This window comes from Polyodon spathula, chromosome 1, assembly GCF_017654505.1.
Source record: "Polyodon spathula isolate WHYD16114869_AA chromosome 1, ASM1765450v1, whole genome shotgun sequence".
In the NCBI taxonomy this organism is placed as follows: domain Eukaryota; kingdom Metazoa; phylum Chordata; class Actinopteri; order Acipenseriformes; family Polyodontidae; genus Polyodon; species Polyodon spathula.
In genome coordinates this window covers 2,811,468-2,829,924 of record NC_054534.1, presented here as the reverse complement: position 1 = coordinate 2,829,924, position 18,457 = coordinate 2,811,468, and the positions used below count along the sequence as shown (strand labels likewise).

General features: G+C 41.3%; 1 protein-coding gene across 5 annotated transcripts in view; it reads left to right on the top strand.

The window, feature by feature from the left end:
• LOC121310869 (phospholipid-transporting ATPase ID-like) overlaps positions 1-18,457 on the top strand; it is a 51,394-nt gene that overhangs the window by 18,747 nt on the left and 14,190 nt on the right. For all 5 annotated transcript variants that reach the window (XM_041243860.1, XM_041243820.1, XM_041243878.1 and 2 more), the window contains exons 4-18: positions 1,757-1,870; positions 2,714-2,812; positions 5,484-5,545; positions 6,252-6,324; positions 7,106-7,176; positions 8,859-8,941; positions 9,460-9,618; positions 10,254-10,342; positions 10,911-11,107; positions 11,577-11,785; positions 12,241-12,284; positions 12,828-12,993; positions 13,729-13,917; positions 14,242-14,357; positions 15,797-15,961. In XM_041243860.1, coding sequence (XP_041099794.1) covers positions 1,757-1,870; positions 2,714-2,812; positions 5,484-5,545; positions 6,252-6,324; positions 7,106-7,176; positions 8,859-8,941; positions 9,460-9,618; positions 10,254-10,342; positions 10,911-11,107; positions 11,577-11,785; positions 12,241-12,284; positions 12,828-12,993; positions 13,729-13,917; positions 14,242-14,357; positions 15,797-15,961 — 1,836 coding nt within the window. The remainder of the gene's footprint in view (positions 1-1,756; positions 1,871-2,713; positions 2,813-5,483; positions 5,546-6,251; positions 6,325-7,105; positions 7,177-8,858; positions 8,942-9,459; positions 9,619-10,253; positions 10,343-10,910; positions 11,108-11,576; positions 11,786-12,240; positions 12,285-12,827; positions 12,994-13,728; positions 13,918-14,241; positions 14,358-15,796; positions 15,962-18,457) is intronic.

The window sequence follows — 18,457 nt, the reverse complement described above, 5'->3', positions numbered from 1 at the left end:
TGAAAGGGTGCTAGACATGATGGTGCACCATAATTGCAATTAGCATGCACGTTCATGACTTTCATATTTACTGTTGCAATTTTCTTCATTATGGCGTGAAATAGTGGGCATGTTGTGGCGCACACTCATTTTATTGTGCCACACTATGGTAATCAGAATGAACATGTGATTTGTATGGTAATGCATGATAACATATTTAAATGAGGCACCCCGCTCTGAATAATGAGATGAGCTTAATTCACACCATATTTACTAAAGGGTGATAATCATAGTGCGCACCTTAAAGTGACCGACAGTTAGTTTGTTTGGAAACCGACTTTACCCACTGACAGGCGCACTATTTAAACCTCTTTTCTGGTCTGAAATCTATGTGGCACCATGGAGGCATTACTTGCACACAGAGGCTGTATGAGCAGGATCCGAAAAGCTGCAGAAAATGAATGAGTTATGAATTTAAACGGAAGATTTTGTCTTTATAACTTGAAATTTTATATTTGAAAAAACTAACTAAATTATTTTGCAAAATTTACCTCACAGAATTTGGCATTTACATGCATTAAAGTTTGAAAATGAGCTGTAAATAACAGGTTATATTAAGCGTGAATAAACATGAATGAATGTTATAATTTCATAGATTTTATTTTATAGTTCATTGCATTGATACAAATAATAGAGTGGTTAAATAAAACACTTTTATTTCCTAAATCAGATTACAGTTTGTCTTCTTTAAAAATATGTTAAAAACGTTCCTTTTCGATTAGGCTTATTCTTGATTGTACAGCGCTTTGTGATAACTGTTGTGAAAGACGCTATATAAAAAACAATTGTATTTTATTGTATGTTGGTTAATTGTGAAATACACTTTATAAAAGCAATCAAGTGGTTTGTGTCCTTTATAACTTACCTGGTTGTGAATCATCTTGACGTCTCGTGGTGCCCAGCACACCTTGTTGTTCTGGGGTGAAGATGATCTCAATGTTCTTTTCCAGGCTGGTCAGTTCCACCTGTCTGGATGGTCCTCCTCCAGTATGTGTTGCCGCAGACCGGTTCTGAGCAATCTTCTCTTTAGTTTTTCTTTTCAGCTCAGTCCGTTTGTTTTTAGTGTGTGTACGGCTCTTTGGATGTGACCCAGGGCACTGACCAAACAAGATAGTAATTTAAAACAACCTCCTCCACTAGAATTTTTAACTATGAGTGTGGTTTTAGTTTGTGTTGCCTTTGCTCATTTTCGGTCAACGTAAGCCACCTCCACCTTTCACAATAAGCCACTGACCAAAAGATACACCTGTAGTGTGCACGATATGGTCTGTGAATGAGCCTAATAGTGTGCACGGAAAGGCTGTTTACTTAATGTGCACGTTACAGCTACGTTTAGTGCCCTTTCATAAATGAGGCCCTTTGTGTACTAAGGTTATCAAAACAGCATCTCTGTATTCAAATTCTTCTCAATACTTGTGAATATTTTCCATGTGTACTACATTTATTTAATGGTAATAATTGTCAATTGGAGCATTTTGCAATGACAAGATAGACGTGAGTAATACTTCTGGGCATCTCAGTATGTGATTAAAATGCTGTTATAAACACCACCCACTGTATGGTTGAAAGGCATGGTAAACACTTGTTCCAAATGTGCGAGTTCTTAGATATATGGTTACAAACATTTTTACATAAAAAATATAAAGCTTGGGAGATTGCTGCATGTGTGCATCATGTTGAAGGTTTAAATGGTTTACTGAGGTTTTTCCCCCCACAGACGAACGCCATTAAAACCTCGAAATACAATTTGTTTACATTCCTACCGATGAACCTTTTCGAGCAGTTCCAAAGGATTGCCAATGCCTACTTTCTGTTCCTGTTGATTTTGCAGGTAAGTCGTATTGCAGTTTTCTACACACTCTTATTGTGCCCTGGTGTTTGGGCTGGCAGTTGAATAGGAATATCCCCAGTAATTCCCCCACTGTAATTGTAATAACACACTGTGAGCATGTTTATTTAGGGTTTAAAACCATTTCTGTGTTCTCTGGAATGTATCTTCCACTACCCTCCAGGTACTGTAGCATTATGTAGCAGATTGTGTATATTTATAAATCATTTAAACACCATGCAAACTTTGCACCCCTTTTGGCTTTTGCAAAATGATAACTAAGGTGCATGAAGGAGCTTTCATTATTGAGTTATTTATTTGAAGGTTTTTCACATCAATGATGTTTGATGTTAACCTAGCACATATATGATAATGCTTCTTCTCACACCCAGGATTATTTTGTGCAATGTTACAGTATAGTATGCACTGTTGAATAAATATCACTAGAGTAAGTATGAATTATGAGATGTTATGTATTATAGTTAGTCTGATAAAACATTAATTTTTGTAATGCAATTAATTTTACCTAAAGCAACCATAATACTCACAGAGGACCGTTTACTAAAAAGGAGGGTGTAAATCTGTATAGTAAAGAAAATAGCTCCTCAGCTACAGCAAACAAGAGGCCGCAGAGATTAAAAAAGAGCCAGTGTGAAGCTTTTAAAGGGAAATATTTAAATGCATGTACAGTATACTCTGTGTCTGTGTGTGTGGGTGTGCTTGTGTGCATATCCTTTTCTGGGTGTATTTTTTAAAGAAAATAACTAAAAAGATGGTTTTAATCCAAGCATTCAAAATCAGCCTTTGTCATGCATTGATTAATAAATCATTTTTCTTTTCTTTTAGCTAATTCCACAAATCTCCTCGCTGTCGTGGTTCACCACAGTTGTGCCCCTGATGCTAGTGTTGGCTGCAACAGCTATCAAAGATGCCATTGAGGATTTTGTAAGTTAAATTATGCAGCGTGTTGTGTTATATTGTTGTACTGCACATTTCAGCATAATTGTAGCTTCAGTATTTTAGTCTCTGTGTTCTAGTCATGCCAACAATTGTCTTCTTTTTTGTTGGTTTCCCTTGTTTCTTATTAAAATAGTATGCAAGCTAGATCGATTGAATCTTGTTTCTATGCCCAGACACAGTTTAAAGGAGGAGGGATTATTGTAGTTCTTTGAGAATTTCATATGGTCATTCCATGTGAGATCAACTCGATCTGAAACTTTGCTTCTTCAGAATTGCACAAGTCAGTTCACTGTCTTTTATGACATCCAAAAAGCTGTGTGAGCATTTGACCTTTCAATGTCATAAAAAATCTCTATCATTTGCACCCTTGGTACCTCTTAAAAAAGTTGAACCACAAACATCATGCATGAAAAAAGCATTAAAATAAAAATAAAAAAAGCAATTTACAAATTGATCATTAGGGTAATTATGTGAAAATGTAATATTTGTTGCAGTGATAAGTTATAATATTATCTGGGGTTCCCCTTATTTTTTCTTTCTTTAAATTTTGTTTTGCTTCACGGAGCAATAGAGAAGTCACCTGTTTCCTAACAACTATGCTTGTTAGTTCACAGAGCAAAAGCAACTTCAAGAAAAGAGCAGAAAACGATACCTTCAATAAGATATAGTTTCTGATGACACAGAGGGCACCATATGAAAGAATGTAGTAAACACAAAACCAGTCTGTATATGTTAGTGTAAATATGAACATGATTGTGGGACTTAAAAGTGCTGTGCAAGTGCAATAAATGGATGTGGTTAAACTACAGCTTTGAGACCAAAATGAGTTAAAGTGCAGTTTAACTGCGGTCCAACTACAATCTACTGGAGTTTTGTAATAAAATAAAACATTCCCCTCTACCAGCAATGGTATTAGGGAATTTACAGTTGGTTTGAGGTCCCAAAAACAATAAAACAAGACATACAGTTCCAAAGTGCACGCATGTGCTGTGGGGGTGTGCAGTGCAGGTGCTCCGAGTGCTGGTACAGGTTGCAGTGCTGTGGGGGTGTGCAGTGCAGGTGCTCTGAGTGCTGGTACAGGTTGCAGTGCTGTGGGGGTGTGCAGTGCAGGTGCTCCGAGTGCTGGTACAGGTTGCAGTGCTGTGGGGGTGTGCAGTGCAGGTGCTCTGAGTGCTGGTACAGGTTGCAGTGCTGTGGGGGTGTGCAGTGCAGGTGCTCCGAGTGCTGGTACAGGTTGCAGTGCTGTGGGGGTGTGCAGTGCAGGTGCTCAGTGCGAGTGCTGGTACAGGTTGCAGTGCTGTGGGGGTGTGCAGTGCAGGTTGCAGTGCTGTGGGGGTGTGCAGTGCAGTGGGGGAGTGCTGGTACAGGTTGCAGTGCTGTGGGGGTGTGCAGTGCAGGTTGCAGTGCTGTGGGGGTGTGCAGTGCTGTGGGGCTCCGAGTGCTGGTGCAGGTTGCAGTGCTGTGTGCAGTGCAGGTTGCAGTGCTGTGGGGGTGTGCAGTGCAGGTGCTCCGAGTGCTGGTACAGGTTGCAGTGCTGTGGGGGTGTGCAGTGCAGGTGCTCCGAGTGCTGGTACAGGTTGCAGTGCTGTGGGGGTGTGCAGTGCAGGTTGCAGTGCTGTGGGGGTGTGCAGTGCAGGTGCTCCGAGTGCTGGTACAGGTTGCAGTGCTGTGGGGGTGTGCAGTGCAGGTGCTCCGAGTGCTGGTACAGGTTGCAGTGCTGTGGGGGTGTGCAGTGCAGGTTGCAGTGCTGTGGGGGTGTGCAGTGCAGGTGCTCCGAGTGCTGGTACAGGTTGCAGTGCTGTGGGGGTGTGCAGTGCAGGTGCTCCGAGTGCTGGTACAGGTTGCAGTGCTGTGGGGGTGTGCAGTGCAGGTGCTCCGAGTGCTGGTACAGGTTGCAGTGCTGTGGGGGTGTGCAGTGCAGGTTGCAGTGCTGTGGGGGTGTGCAGTGCAGGTGCTCCGAGTGCTGGTACAGGTTGCAGTGCTGTGGGGGTGTGCAGTGCAGGTTGCAGTGCTGTGGGGGTGTGCAGTGCAGGTGCTCCGAGTGCTGGTACAGGTTGCAGTGCTGTGGGGGTGTGCAGTGCAGGTGCTCCGAGTGCTGGTACAGGTTGCAGTGCTGTGGGGGTGTGCAGTGCAGGTTGCAGTGCTGTGGGGGTGTGCAGTGCAGGTGCTCCGAGTGCTGGTACAGGTTGCAGTGCTGTGGGGGTGTGCAGTGCAGGTTGCAGTGCTGTGGGCAGCAGCGCTCTGCTTTGGTAATGTCAGCTTAAGGGGCCGTACTCACGGAGCTGCATCCCCTTTGTACTGCCAAACTCCTCCCTTTGATCAGCACGGCGCCATGCTCTATTCAATAGCCGCTGATCGGTATAGAGCTGCTCAGCAACGCCCTTTCACCAAGATTCCGTCCTATCGAATCGACCCATCCCTGTGAAGGCATACCACCAACCTTGCTTAGCGCGCTTCCAGGTCGGGAGGTATATTTACAGTTTGGATTCACTCTCTCCTGTTCACGTGGCCACATTACTGTATATGACCTGCTTTTTAACAACAGTTGTTCATATGGCTGAATGCAATGTAAGGCTGTAAAGATATGCCATGCTATTTATAATTCCACCATTTGCAGCCTAAGTTATTACTTCTATTATTGCTGTTATCATTTCAGAATCGACACAAAAGTGACAGGCAGGTCAACAACCGGCAGGTTAAGGTCCTCATGGATGGACAGTAAGTGCAGTTTATTTTACCACCCGGACAGTGTTATTGTAAGATACTGTCCTTATCTCTCAAGTGCATTTATAATGTTACTGCTGATTTCAGAGTGTTAAGGGACATAGTATCCTGATGCTGTCCAGCCCTCCTAATGAGTTTCATATCCTCACGCAAGGCAGCAATGGAAACCACAACAATGTAGCATTGTTATAAATCATTAGAGAACACTGTTGTACTGTATTCACAATGGCAAGGTTTTCACTCTTAAAGCTTATAATCCCTCCACTTTCTTGGGGTTTTATTGCGAGCTTGTACTGGTACACTGTGAATAACTGTGTCAGACTGCCACCTAGAGGTATCTCTGTACAACTGATAGTATTGTAGTAAAGGTGCATGTGACTACAAATAGAATCCCTAACTTAACTTCTGTAATGTGCAATAGATGCATCACCCTGTTAGTTACAAACAGCAGATCTGACTGATTTTTACATTGGACCTTTGAAATAGTAGGTGCTTGGTTGGCAGCTGATTCTGTATCAAATACTTCACTGATATTTAACGTGGAACACTCTCAAAAGCGACAGACAAGATTTCCAAGCCAAACTTTTGCAATGGAAACATTTTCCCCCAGAATAATTTTACCACCTTGCAGTTAGTGTGGCCCTGTCTGTCCATAGTGGCAGTTCACCCTTTTGAAAGTCTTTATTATCTTTCTTTGCAGGCTGAAAAGTGAAAAATGGAGGAACATTCAAGTGGGTGATATAATCAAACTGGAAAATAACCAGTTTGTTACGGTAAGTTGGGGTTGGAGTAGGTTAGACTGAAGTGTGAAAGATAGGAAGGGCTGCAGTGTGCAAGGTTGAGGGGTGGAGTAGGTTAGACTGAAGTGTGAAAGATAGGAAGGGCTGCAGTGTGCAAGGTTGAGGGGTGGAGTAGGTTGAGACTGAAGTGTGAAAGATAGGAAGGGCTGCAGTGTGCAAGGTTGAGGGGTGGAGTAGGTGAGACTGAAGTGTGAAAGATAGGAAGGGCTGCAGTGTGCAAGGTTGAGGGGTGGAGTAGGTTAGACTGAAGTGTGAAAGATAGGAAGGGCTGCAGTGTGCAAGGTTGAGGGGTGGAGTAGGTTAGACTGAAGTGTGAAAGATAGGAAGGGCTGCAGTGTGCAAGGTTGAGGGGTGGAGTAGGTTAGACTGAAGTGTGAAAGATAGGAAGGGCTGCAGTGTGCAAGGTTGAGGGGTGGAGTAGGTTAGACTGAAGTGTGAAAGATAGGAAGGGCTGCAGTGTGCAAGGTTGAGGGGTGGAGTAGGTTAGACTGCAGTGTGAAAGATAGGAAGGGCTGCAGTGTGCAAGGTTGAGGGGTGGAGTAGGTTAGACTGCAGTGTGAAAGGTAGTCAGTGGGTTTGAGTTGCTCAGTTAGTGTCCTCAAGCTGCAGTGTGAAAGGTGGTAGTATAGATGATTTAGTAGCTCAGCGGTTAGAGTAGGGAAATTCAATGTGGAATGTATTAGTATGCATGGTAGCCAAAATAGCACTGAAATAGACAGATAAAGTAATATTGTCTCTGTTTATTCCATTTCAGGCAGATTTGCTTTTGCTGTCTAGTAGTGAACCACTAAGCTTGGTATACATAGAGACTGCTGAGTTGGATGGGTGAGTCATTAGGGACCTCATTCAAAAAATAGGAACCCTTATATGTGATTGTGTCCATATGTCTGTTTGTCTGTCTGTCTGACTCACACTATCTGAGTGAACACAATAACTGTCTTGATTTTGCAGCAATCTTCACTAAACTGTTATCATATGTGCCCAGCCTCCTATAGCCTTTTTGGATTTAATTTGTCTGTAATCTGATAAACTTTTGTTTTTTTAATGAATATTTTAACCCTGCACTTGAAAGAGCACCCAGTCTGCCCAATGCACATGCACAAAACATACTTGAAAGAGCGGTCAGAAGTTATTCAAGTTACATAGAGGTCTACAGTAAACCTTGTTGTTCATTATACAGGCAATGCCCGCAAATGACTACATCTCAAAGTAAAAAGCCAGGGGAAGATAGTTAGCGACCATTTCATTGTGATTCCCAAAATGTAAAACCAAAATAACATGCATTCATATCATATCACTGTCGGCAACCCCGGCCTTTCGTTCTGGACAATGCCCAACACAATTGCAGCGTTGATAATAACAGATGCGAACAATAATTGCCTATCTTATTGTTATGATCATATTTGAAACAATGTAAATATTTTATTCATGGTTCTGAAGATAAAGTGAAACTCATCATTTGTTTGCTAAAAGAACAAACATTTCTTCAGCATTTAATAGTGTAAGCGACGTGCATTAAGGTTTTATAAAGCGCCGCTGACAGGAACTGAAGTAGCAGTGGAGGAGCGGAGGAGAGGACTCTGCTCTGGTGATGCTGGCAGGGATTTCAGAGATTTCACTAACAGTTAAATTTTAATACATTTTAAGTATTAATACATTTAAACGATGCAGTTCTCTTCCGCCTCTGCCTGTCACACTCTACGTGGTGAATACAATAACTGCCTTGATTCTGCAGCCAATCAAATGTTTATTTTACTATACACTCTTATCCACCTGTACAGGGTTCTGTTTCTATTGACTGTACTCTTTCACTTGCTGTGCACTTATCACACGATTACGAGGACCCTCTGTATGCACCTGCACTGCTTTTATTTCTATCAGTGTAGGCTGTGTATTAAAATACAGTGATGAAATCAATACAAGGATAGATTTAAAATGTATACAAGCACCTGTTGGTAGTTGGCACTAAGATGGGAACACTTAAAAATGTTAGTGAGATTTCCTCTTCAAATAATGATGTGGCAATTCGAACTTGGTAGGGATCCCACTTTACTGTCTTGTTTTCCTCGTGTATTTCTAACCACTATGCAGTACATACAGATATCACAATGTAATACACTGACATATTATTCATTTGAATCTGATTGTGCGTACAAAATTGCTAAATAGGGCTAGCATGGTTTAATATGTAGTAAATGTAGATGGTAGTATACATTTACTGTGCTCTAGAGTTTATGTTTATTTGCTGTCACCATTTAAACCTCTGTAATAATTTCCAAACATCATACAGCCATCATGGCTAAGCATCATAGAGTTGCTTTTATAACTCATGTTGTTTGTGATTGGAATAATTATTTTACATTAACAGTAAAGATGCTGTGGGGAAATGGATTATCACTGGGATGCCCTTGGTTTAGATCATAATGTTTCTAGTTGACTGTAGGAAGAGATGTACTGTACATAATACTGTAACTTGGTAAATGGAATCTTGTTTTTTTAAATGGCAGAGAAACTAACCTGAAGGTGAAGCAGAGTCTGACAGTCTCAGGAGATATGGGAGATGACTGTGAGGCACTTGCTAGTTTTAATGGTGAGTCTATTGTCTATTTCTGCAAAGTCAAATGTGACACTTTCACTGCATATAGTCTGCTTGATACAATGGGCTTACTCCATGTGCAAATCTATACCAGGTTAGTGCAAATGATCTCTGAAAGATATTCTCCAAAACCACAAATTCGGATGCTATCAGTATATTTTCTTTGCTACAGACCACTTAAAACGTGGCTGTAATCTTTTGTAAGTAGGGATTTCTTCCATGGATATTTGATAGTGTTCTGGTTTGAATGGCTACTAGCCACTTCTCAAAATTGTACTTTTCTATATTGATGGCTAGCCTGCTTCTTGTGAATGCCAGTCGTTTAGGATACATCTTAATAACCAGCTATCGGGGAAACTATCCATGGGCATTTGTCATATTATGTACATGCTATGGGTATTCAAGGGGTTGTTGAAGCCTCTTCTTCATTGTACTCTAAAGTGCTATTTATATCCTTAGTGAGGGGGTATGTACAGGATGTTGCTATGTTACTGACATGCCTTGTCTCGCAGGTGAGGTCAGATGCGAGCCTCCCAACAACCGCCTGGATAAGTTTACAGGGACTTTGCTGTTCAAGGAGCAGAAGTATTCACTAGACAACGACAAGATCCTGTTGAGGGGCTGCACTCTCAGGAACACAGAGTGGTGCTACGGGCTCGTCATCTTCGCAGGTGAGATTCTACCCCAGGGAAACAGGCACTAAACAGTGTGTGAGCTTCCTAGCCTGCAGTAACGCTACTAGAATAATAATTCACTGGATAAGGAGTGCAGACCTTTGGAAAGAGGCCTTGGCTTATTTACACGACACATTCTGTTACCCCAGCCTCCCATTTGGTTACACAAGTAACAGATAGTCAGATGCAGCAGCCCACTGTATAGAACAGTGCATTTACAGAGTTTGCCTTCTGTTATTTAGAGGCAGCTGTGAAATACACTCAGACTGTATATTTTAATTTTTTACTAGGTTCCATATTTATTACTGCATATACAAAATAACAGCAGTGTTCTTTCCTCAATGTGCGTCCTACTGCACTCAGTGCATTCCTCTGTGGGGGGATGGGGTTAGACCTCCCAAATGAGCTAGAATACACTCTTTAGAAAGGATCATTACGACTTACAGAAGAGAACCTAATATCTTTTTCTCAGGACTGATCATTTCCCTTTGCACATGTCTTTTGACAAATGTTGTGAAGAACATGGTTTGTTCTTGCTTGAATATTCTTTCTACATTTACTGATATCTTGAATGTAAAATGAAACCTTACCAAACACTCAAAGCTAAAATCTTACTGGTTGTTTTTATGTAGGTCCAGAGACTAAATTAATGCAGAACTGTGGCAAAACGACCTTCAAACGAACCAGCATTGATCGACTAATGAATGTTCTTGTGCTGTGGGTGAGTCTGATAAGTCCAAACTGAATGTCTTTTCCCAAATGTTCAGTCTGTTAGTGAAATGGAAGTGTTTTCTAATGTCCTGATTTTCCAATGTTAGTTAAGGGGTTTACTAAAGTTTCAGATTGTAAGTGTGTGCTATAATTCCCATGCCTCTCTGTGCTTTACCCAATCTTGTTATCCTTTGCAAAACTTTATTTCATTTTTTACTGTAGTATACTGAAGAACACTAATTTAATCTAAGTGCCATTGTAATTTCTAGGAGCATTTTTAATTGACATCTTCCTGTTATTTAAATGTTCTCTTTAACTATATTGTTATGATAATTTACTCTAATTTTCTTAACCACAAATGTGAAGTTTAAATGTAATGTATGAACTTACATAAATATCGCTTGTGTTCTTATTTCCAAATAAAAAAATATTTACTTAATGGTACGGTTACCCAAGTTGACGTTTTCAACTGTGTTTTAGACAGTAAAGTCCAGCAAACACACACTGACTCAAACTGTTCTTGAATGAAACTGGAGCCTCAGAGTGTAAGTTGTTCTTCTGTTGGTTTGTCCCTCTAGATTTTTGGGTTTCTGGCTTTCATGTGTATTATCCTGGCCTTCGGCAATGGGATTTGGGAGTATCAGAAAGGATTTTATTTCCAAGTGTTCCTGCCCTGGCCAGAGAGTGTCCCGAACCCTGCTTTCTCTGCGTTTCTCACCTTCTGGTCCTACGTCATCATCCTCAACACAGTGGTTCCCATATCCCTTTATGTCAGGTATGTCTCTGTGATTGTACCTTTACCAAAGTAATCATCAAAAAAGTGTTTGTTGCAAACAAAATAATTCCATAAGTATTCCCTGCTATGCACATCCATGCATGGCATAGTTTTGAAAGAATCATTTATAGTAAGCATGTTTTTTTATGTTTGCAAGCCATGCTTTTAAGTTGTTTTGCACTTCCTTGGTCATTTTACCTGGAAAGCTAAACTGTCCCCATTCCTTAAAGGCGTTCTTTCCTGTTACCCAACCAGTGCTTTCCCTGTTGACACATGCTTTTCAGCCAGTTAGATGCTTTACTTTGTTGTGCCTCAGTTGTAACTTTTTTTGGCCATTTTTGTATGATGGAAACGTTTTGGTCAAATGGAGATTGTGCTATATGTGTCACTTTATTGAGTTTCCTGTTAGATGCAACAGTTAGATACATAAGTAAAAACGTCATCGCACGGTTGCTGTGTGTGTTGGCAGCGTGGAGATTATCCGGTTAGGGAACAGCTTCTACATCGACTGGGACAGGAAGATGTACTACCCACGCAGTGACACGCCCGCTGAGGCGCGCACTACCACCCTGAACGAGGAGCTAGGGCAGATCAAGTACATCTTCTCAGACAAGACCGGCACCCTCACACAGAACATCATGACCTTCAACATGTGCTCTATCAACGGGAAGTCCTATGGTAGGTGCAGCCTTCTCCCCCCCAGACAGGCTGTATCTACCATGTGTTTAATTGCTCTGTGGCTACCTTTTATCATGCTGAAAGAGTATCTCTCGCTCACTCTTGGTTTTGTCACGCCCAGGAGAGAATAATAACGCATATAGTCTGTTTATCTAGAATGTGTTGTTGTTGTTTAAACGTTTAAAATGTTTTGACATACTGAGATCTGTACATGTAGTTGCTACATGACTTGCAATGTACCTGTCTCCAGCCTTTCTTGCCTCTCTCTGTGAGGCTACCATGTGAACGCGTTTTAGTAACTCTCTTCACAGTAAATATACAGAGGAAGGTTTCGCCTGTGACAGGTCCACAAAGAATTACAACCAAGGCACTGACTGTCTCATATAAAACAGATGACTTCAGAGGTACTAAAAAGAAAACTCTATAATATTGTGATTTCTCTTCTACTGCTGCAGGAGAGGTGTTTGATTTTGCTGGGCAAAGAATGGAAATCACTGAGGTAGGATGTGTAGTTCAACCTTTGGGGCAATTAAGAAGGGCAGAATAGTCTTTATTAACATTTAAAAAGTACACTCCAATCAGTTCATCTGGTGTCACTCTGACTAGCACTAACCTAAGACAAGGTATATTAGCTCAAGCATAGTGCTTAGTATTTGTATGTCTTGGTATGTATTGTATTGGTCATGATAAACATATGACTAATGCTTTATGTATGAGTTTGTCACATTGTATCTTTTTATAGCATTTTGTTCAGTGACATACAACATCCTTTATCAATTTTCCAGCATGATCAAAGTGTCTTATGAGAGTATACAATGTAACTGTGTCTGCCAACACACTACAGCTTTAATTAAGGGTGTTATATTCTGTGCAGTATGTTGATTTTGATTTGTTTGTAGACTGAGATTTGTCCACTGAGAAGCAGACATTCACTGGGACAAAATACATCCTACCTGTAATATGACATTGCCTATGATCCGTGACATATGAGGCACGCTGCATATGTTCTGGGTTCCATGAACTCGTTAGTTGTTTTTTGCAGAGGACACCCAAGGTAGATTTCTCCTTCAACCGGCTGGCAGACCCCAAGTTTGTGTTCCATGACCACAGCCTGGTGGAGGCAGTGAAGCTGGGAACCCCGGAGGTGCACGCATTCTTCCGGCTGCTCTCACTTTGCCACACCGTCATGCCTGAGGAGAAGGAGGAAGGTGGGTAGCCACTCTTTTTTTTCCCTGCATCTCTTCCCTTGCAATTCAGCTGCACAGAACATTTGATTTAAAGAAAGGCAGACGTCAAAAACGACCTAAGAATTGGAAGACTACATATTTTGAAATAACTGATAGTGTCAAATGATTATTATTATTATTATTACTATTATTAGTAGTAGTAGTAAAGGAAATTAGATTTTAATAAATCAACCACGCCTCTCCTGCCTTTAGAACTCAGAACTTGATCAGGTTGTCAACTGCCTCACCACACCATCTGTGCTGAAATTCTAGGGAAAAAAGCAAATACAAGGTCAGACAGGGAAGTCCTGGATCTACCTTTTTCCTTCTGAGTGTATTCTACTGTACTGACAGAACTGAATGATCAGAAGATCTTTATTATATTTAGTTGAACAAAACTTAATCGATCTTTTCACTTTCAGTAGAACTTAAAACAACAAAAAATCATCCCCCTACATCCTCTCTTTCCATCTGTCTCCCTTCGTGTTTCTCTGACCATAATGACACCCGAGCCTTCTGGTTCAATCATTGCTGGAGAGACTGTGTTACCGGGTGGGAGCATCACGTGTTTTAAACAAGATGATTAGAGATTCCATCGTGAACACAATCGTCATGGCAAAAAGGGAGCACTGTTGTCATCTACCCTCCTCCTCCTAGTCTTCATCCCCACTGGCTGCTCTGCCTGAGTGATGTATTTCCTGCTCTTTCCCTATTCAGGTGAGCTGCTGTACCAGGCTCAGTCTCCAGACGAGGGCGCTCTCGTCACAGCTGCCCGTAACTTTGGCTTTGTGTTCCGCTCGCGCACACCGGAGTCCATCACCGTGGTGGAGATGGGAGAGACGAAGACCTACGAGCTGCTCGCCATCCTCGACTTTAACAATGTCAGGAAGAGGATGTCTGTCATTGGTAACTGTCCCTGCCACTCTACCAGCCTCCGTTGATACAAAACATCTGTTAGCAATAGCTTCCCCATTAGCACTTGCCAAACTCCGAAGTTATAGCTGAAGTTGGTTGTGAAATATTTTTTTCTTTTGTTATGTGTATGAAGTATATTTTTTAAATCAGTTTTAATAAATCATTTTTGAACAGCCACGTTATTTCCTACTGTAGTGTACTGAATGATGTCTAATGTAAGATGTTCCAGGAAAGCATTTTAAACTGTAACAGGACTTTGTTATTGCATATGCTTATATCTGGGAATACTTTTTATTCCTTTGTTTTAAATCTAAGTGCGCTGCCCTGAAGGGAAGCTGACCCTGTACTGCAAGGGAGCCGACACCATTATATATGAGAGACTTCATCCTGCCTGCAAAACGCTAAAGGATGTCACCACTGAACACCTTGACGTGAGTGGATGGGGCGGCCCTGTAAACTCGTCTATTATGTTCAACCATTTAATCAATATAGTTATCCTATTCCACTGAGGATAAGTCATATTTTTAGAGAAAAGCTGTACATGGCTGGCAGTATACAATAAACAAAAATTAATAAATCATTAAAGCAGAGTAGATACAGTATTTAAACCAGCAAGCATGGGCAGTAAGCTAGCTGTGCGTTGAAAGCCATATTGATGGAGAGAATGTGATATTTTGTTAGATATTCACAGAAATAAAGAGAAGAAATGTGCTTACAGACATCTAAAGAAAAATAGATAATTTTGCCCTTAAGCTATAAGATGTTTTAGAAGGCAAACATACCAGGCAGTTAGATAAATAAGTATAGTAATGTAACACATTTGTAATATTTTAATTAAATTTATTAAACACCAGCCATGCATATGAGGCAAACTGTGGTACACTGCTGTAAATGCATAACCATGCAATGTGAGAATAAAAAGTGATGGAGCCCCTCCTGGGCATCTTAATTGTGAGCTGATTGAAATGCTGGCATTGACTGCCATGCTGCTAGATAGTAGAAGCAAATTATACTGGCAAAGGAAAAAAGAACCTGATCAGTTACCAGAGATGCAATACTACAGGTTCAAAGAATATAATACTGACAAACAGTAGGGTTACAATTCCATTATGGACTATGATAACTTTGTTAAAATAGTTAATGATAACAATGCATATCACACACCACCACTTGTCTTTATTGTTAGTTGAGTTATTTAGTATTTTAAAAAATGGAATAAGAATTGTTTCTTATTGCACTAGGGTTCACCCCTGTCATGGTGACTCAGCTGTACCCCGGGTGGGCCCTTTGTTAAGAGGAGGAGATCTGTAGTTGTTCACAAACTCTGCAGTTTCTCCTTAGTCTTTGTGAGAGTGCCTGCAGTACCAATTAGTGCCTTGTCTAATGCTACAGTGTATAACCCTCCTCTTGTTTGTGGCAGGGCTATAATTATCTGGGAAAGACTTTACCTGGGGTTGAAAAGGTCGTACTCATGCAAACAGTTTAGGTACAATACAAGTGATGCAGCAAAAAACAAACAGATAAATAAGTGAAGGTACTACTGTAAAAAGTCCACAGTACATTTGCAAAGTCATTTTGTCGTGTTCTCATGATTTTCCCTTGGTTATGCATTTACTGTAGTTTACCATCGTTGGCCATGTTTATTAGTTTGGCTTACCATACCTCTCTGGTGATTGTAATGCTTACCTCTGCTTTACCATGCTTTCACCATGCTGTATTGCACTTTGCTAAGCTTTTACTATGGGAAACATTTATATAGGTATAAATAAGAATAACCTGTACTGTGTACCAGATGCCAGTCTTTGACCCCCCTTGGCCTGTGTGAAGTGGAGGAGTAACGTGGCTGCGTGTCCCTGTGATTGTTGCGCAGGAGTTTGCTGGGGAAGGCCTGCGCACTCTGGTCCTGGCCTATAAGGACTTGGAGGAAGGGTATTTTGAGGACTGGAAGGCCCGTCACCACGAAGCCAGCACAGCACTGGAGGAGAGGGAAGAGAAACTGGATGAGCTCTACGAGGAGATTGAGAACAACCTACAGGTAATAGATACATTCATGAAGTGGGGCGCCCAGCATAAAACACAGGAGCAAATCTATCCTTCAGGGGCGTTTGAATAGGCCCCTACAAAGCACGCCTGTGCTTCTCATGTATGTACGGGTTTGCCAGGCTCCCACTTGATCTTGAAATAGTAGAGGGAGGTCTGAAGTCAACTAACACAGCTCCGATTCCACAAGATGAGCAGTTTATTTTTGTGTGGTGTTAGCTATATCTTGTGTGTATTTTGTTGTCTGGCTAGCAGTGATAATTTCCCTACATTTTTCACATTAGATTTTTATAGATATAATTGATACCTCTGCTAAGGAGCCAAATTGAACTGTGTAATAGTATGCGGGGAGGTACCTCCAAAAGAAGCACTGGATCATTCCTACCCTGGCACTTGGATCACTTTACCAACAAAAAATAACTGTGTATGCAGTGTGCAGCGTTTTCATAAAGTTGAGCAAAATGTGTCAGCACTTGGGTGAGGCTTTCTCAAGTATCTAAATATCCATGGCCCAAATCTGATATACAGTGGCTCTCAAAAGTACTCACCCCCCTTGGACTTTTCCACATTTTATTGTGTTACAACATGGAATCAAAATGGATTTAATTAGGAGTTTATGCCACTGATCAACACAAATAAAGTCCATAATGTCAAAGTGAAAATTAAAATCTACAAATTGTTCTAAATTAATTACAAATATAAAACAGAAAATAATTGATAGCATAAGTATTCACCCACTTGAGTCAATATTTGGTAGAGGCACCTTTGGCAGCAATTACAGCCATGAGTCTATTTGGATAAGTCTCTACCAGCTTTGCACATCTGGACACTGCAGTTTTTGCCCATTCTTCTTTGCAAAATTGCTCAAGCTCCGTCAAGTTGGATGGGGACCTTTGGTGAACAGCAATGTTCAACTCTTTCCACATATTCTCAGTTGGATTGAGGTCCGGGCTTTGACTGGGCCACTCCAGGACATTGACCTTTTTGTTTTTAAGCCACTCCAGTGTGGCTTTGGCTGTATGTTTGGGATCATTGTCCTGCTGGAAGATGAATCTTCGCCCAAGTGCCAGGTCTCTGGCAGACTTCAGCAGGTTTTCCTCGAGGATTTCTCTGTAATTTGCTGCATCTATTTTGCCCTCTATCTTCACAAGCTTTCCAGGCCCTGATTCAGAGAAGCATCCCCATAGCATGATGCTGCCACCACCATGCTTCATGGTAGGGATGGTGTTCTCAGGATGATGTGCAGTATTAGTCTTGCGCCAAACATAGCGGTTAACGTTGAGGCCAAAAAGCTTTATTTTGGTCTCAATAGACCATAGAATCTTCTTCCGCTTGGTCTCAGAGTCTCCCACATGCCTTCTGGCAAACTCTAGCCGAGATTTTTTCAACAATGGCTTTCTTTTTGCCACCGTCCCATAAAGGCCAGTTTTGTGAAGCACCGGGGCTATTGTTGCCGTATGCACAGTGTCTCCCAACTCAGCCGTGGAAGACTGTAACTCCTTTAGAGTTGCCATAGGCCTCTTGGCGGCCTCCCTGACTAGTGCCCTTCTCACCCGTATACTCAGTTTTTGAGGACGGCCTGTTCTAGACAGAGTCACAGTTGTGCCATATTTTCTCCATTTCTTAATAATGGACTTTACAGTGGAAATGTTCTTATATCCTACCCCTGAAGAACCTTATTCTTATAGTTTTGAATGTTCCTTCATCTTCATGACGTAGTTTTTGTTAGAAATGTATTAACAAACTGTGGGACCTCCCAGAGGCCTCTTTAACCTGAAATCATGTGAAACACCTTAACAGCACACAGGTGGACTCCATTCAACTAATTATGTGACTTGTAAAGACAATTGGTTGCACCAGAGCTTATTTAGGTGTGTCATAGCAAAGGGGGTGAATACTTTTGCAATCAATTATTTTCTGTTTTATATTTGTAATTAATTTAGAACAATTTGTAGATTTTATTTTTCCTTTGACATTATGGACTTTTTTGTGTTGATCAGTGGCAAAAACTCCTAATTAAATCCGTTTTGATTCCATGTTATAACACAATAAAATGTGGAAAAGTCCAAGGGGGGTGAGTACTTTTAAGAGCCACTGTATCTGACCACAGCTTACAGTATTCAGATGAACTACCCAAATGAGTTTCCTTCAGCAGTGTACCCTGACGATGTGACCTCTAAATGAGTATACTGTACAAGCTGAGCGTGTGTGCTCTTCAGCAGTGTACCTTGACGATGTGACCTCTAAATGAGTATACTGTACAAGCTGAGCATGTGTGTGCTCTTCAGCAGTGTAACCTGACGATGTGACCTCTAAATGAGTATACTGTACAAGCTGAGCGTGTGTGTGCTCTTCAGCAGTGTACCCTGACGATGTGACCTCTAAATGAGTATACTGTACAAGCTGAGAGTGTGTGCTCTTCAGCAGTGTACCCTGACGATGTGACCTCTAAATGAGTATACTGTACAAGCTGAGAGTGTGTGTGCTCTTC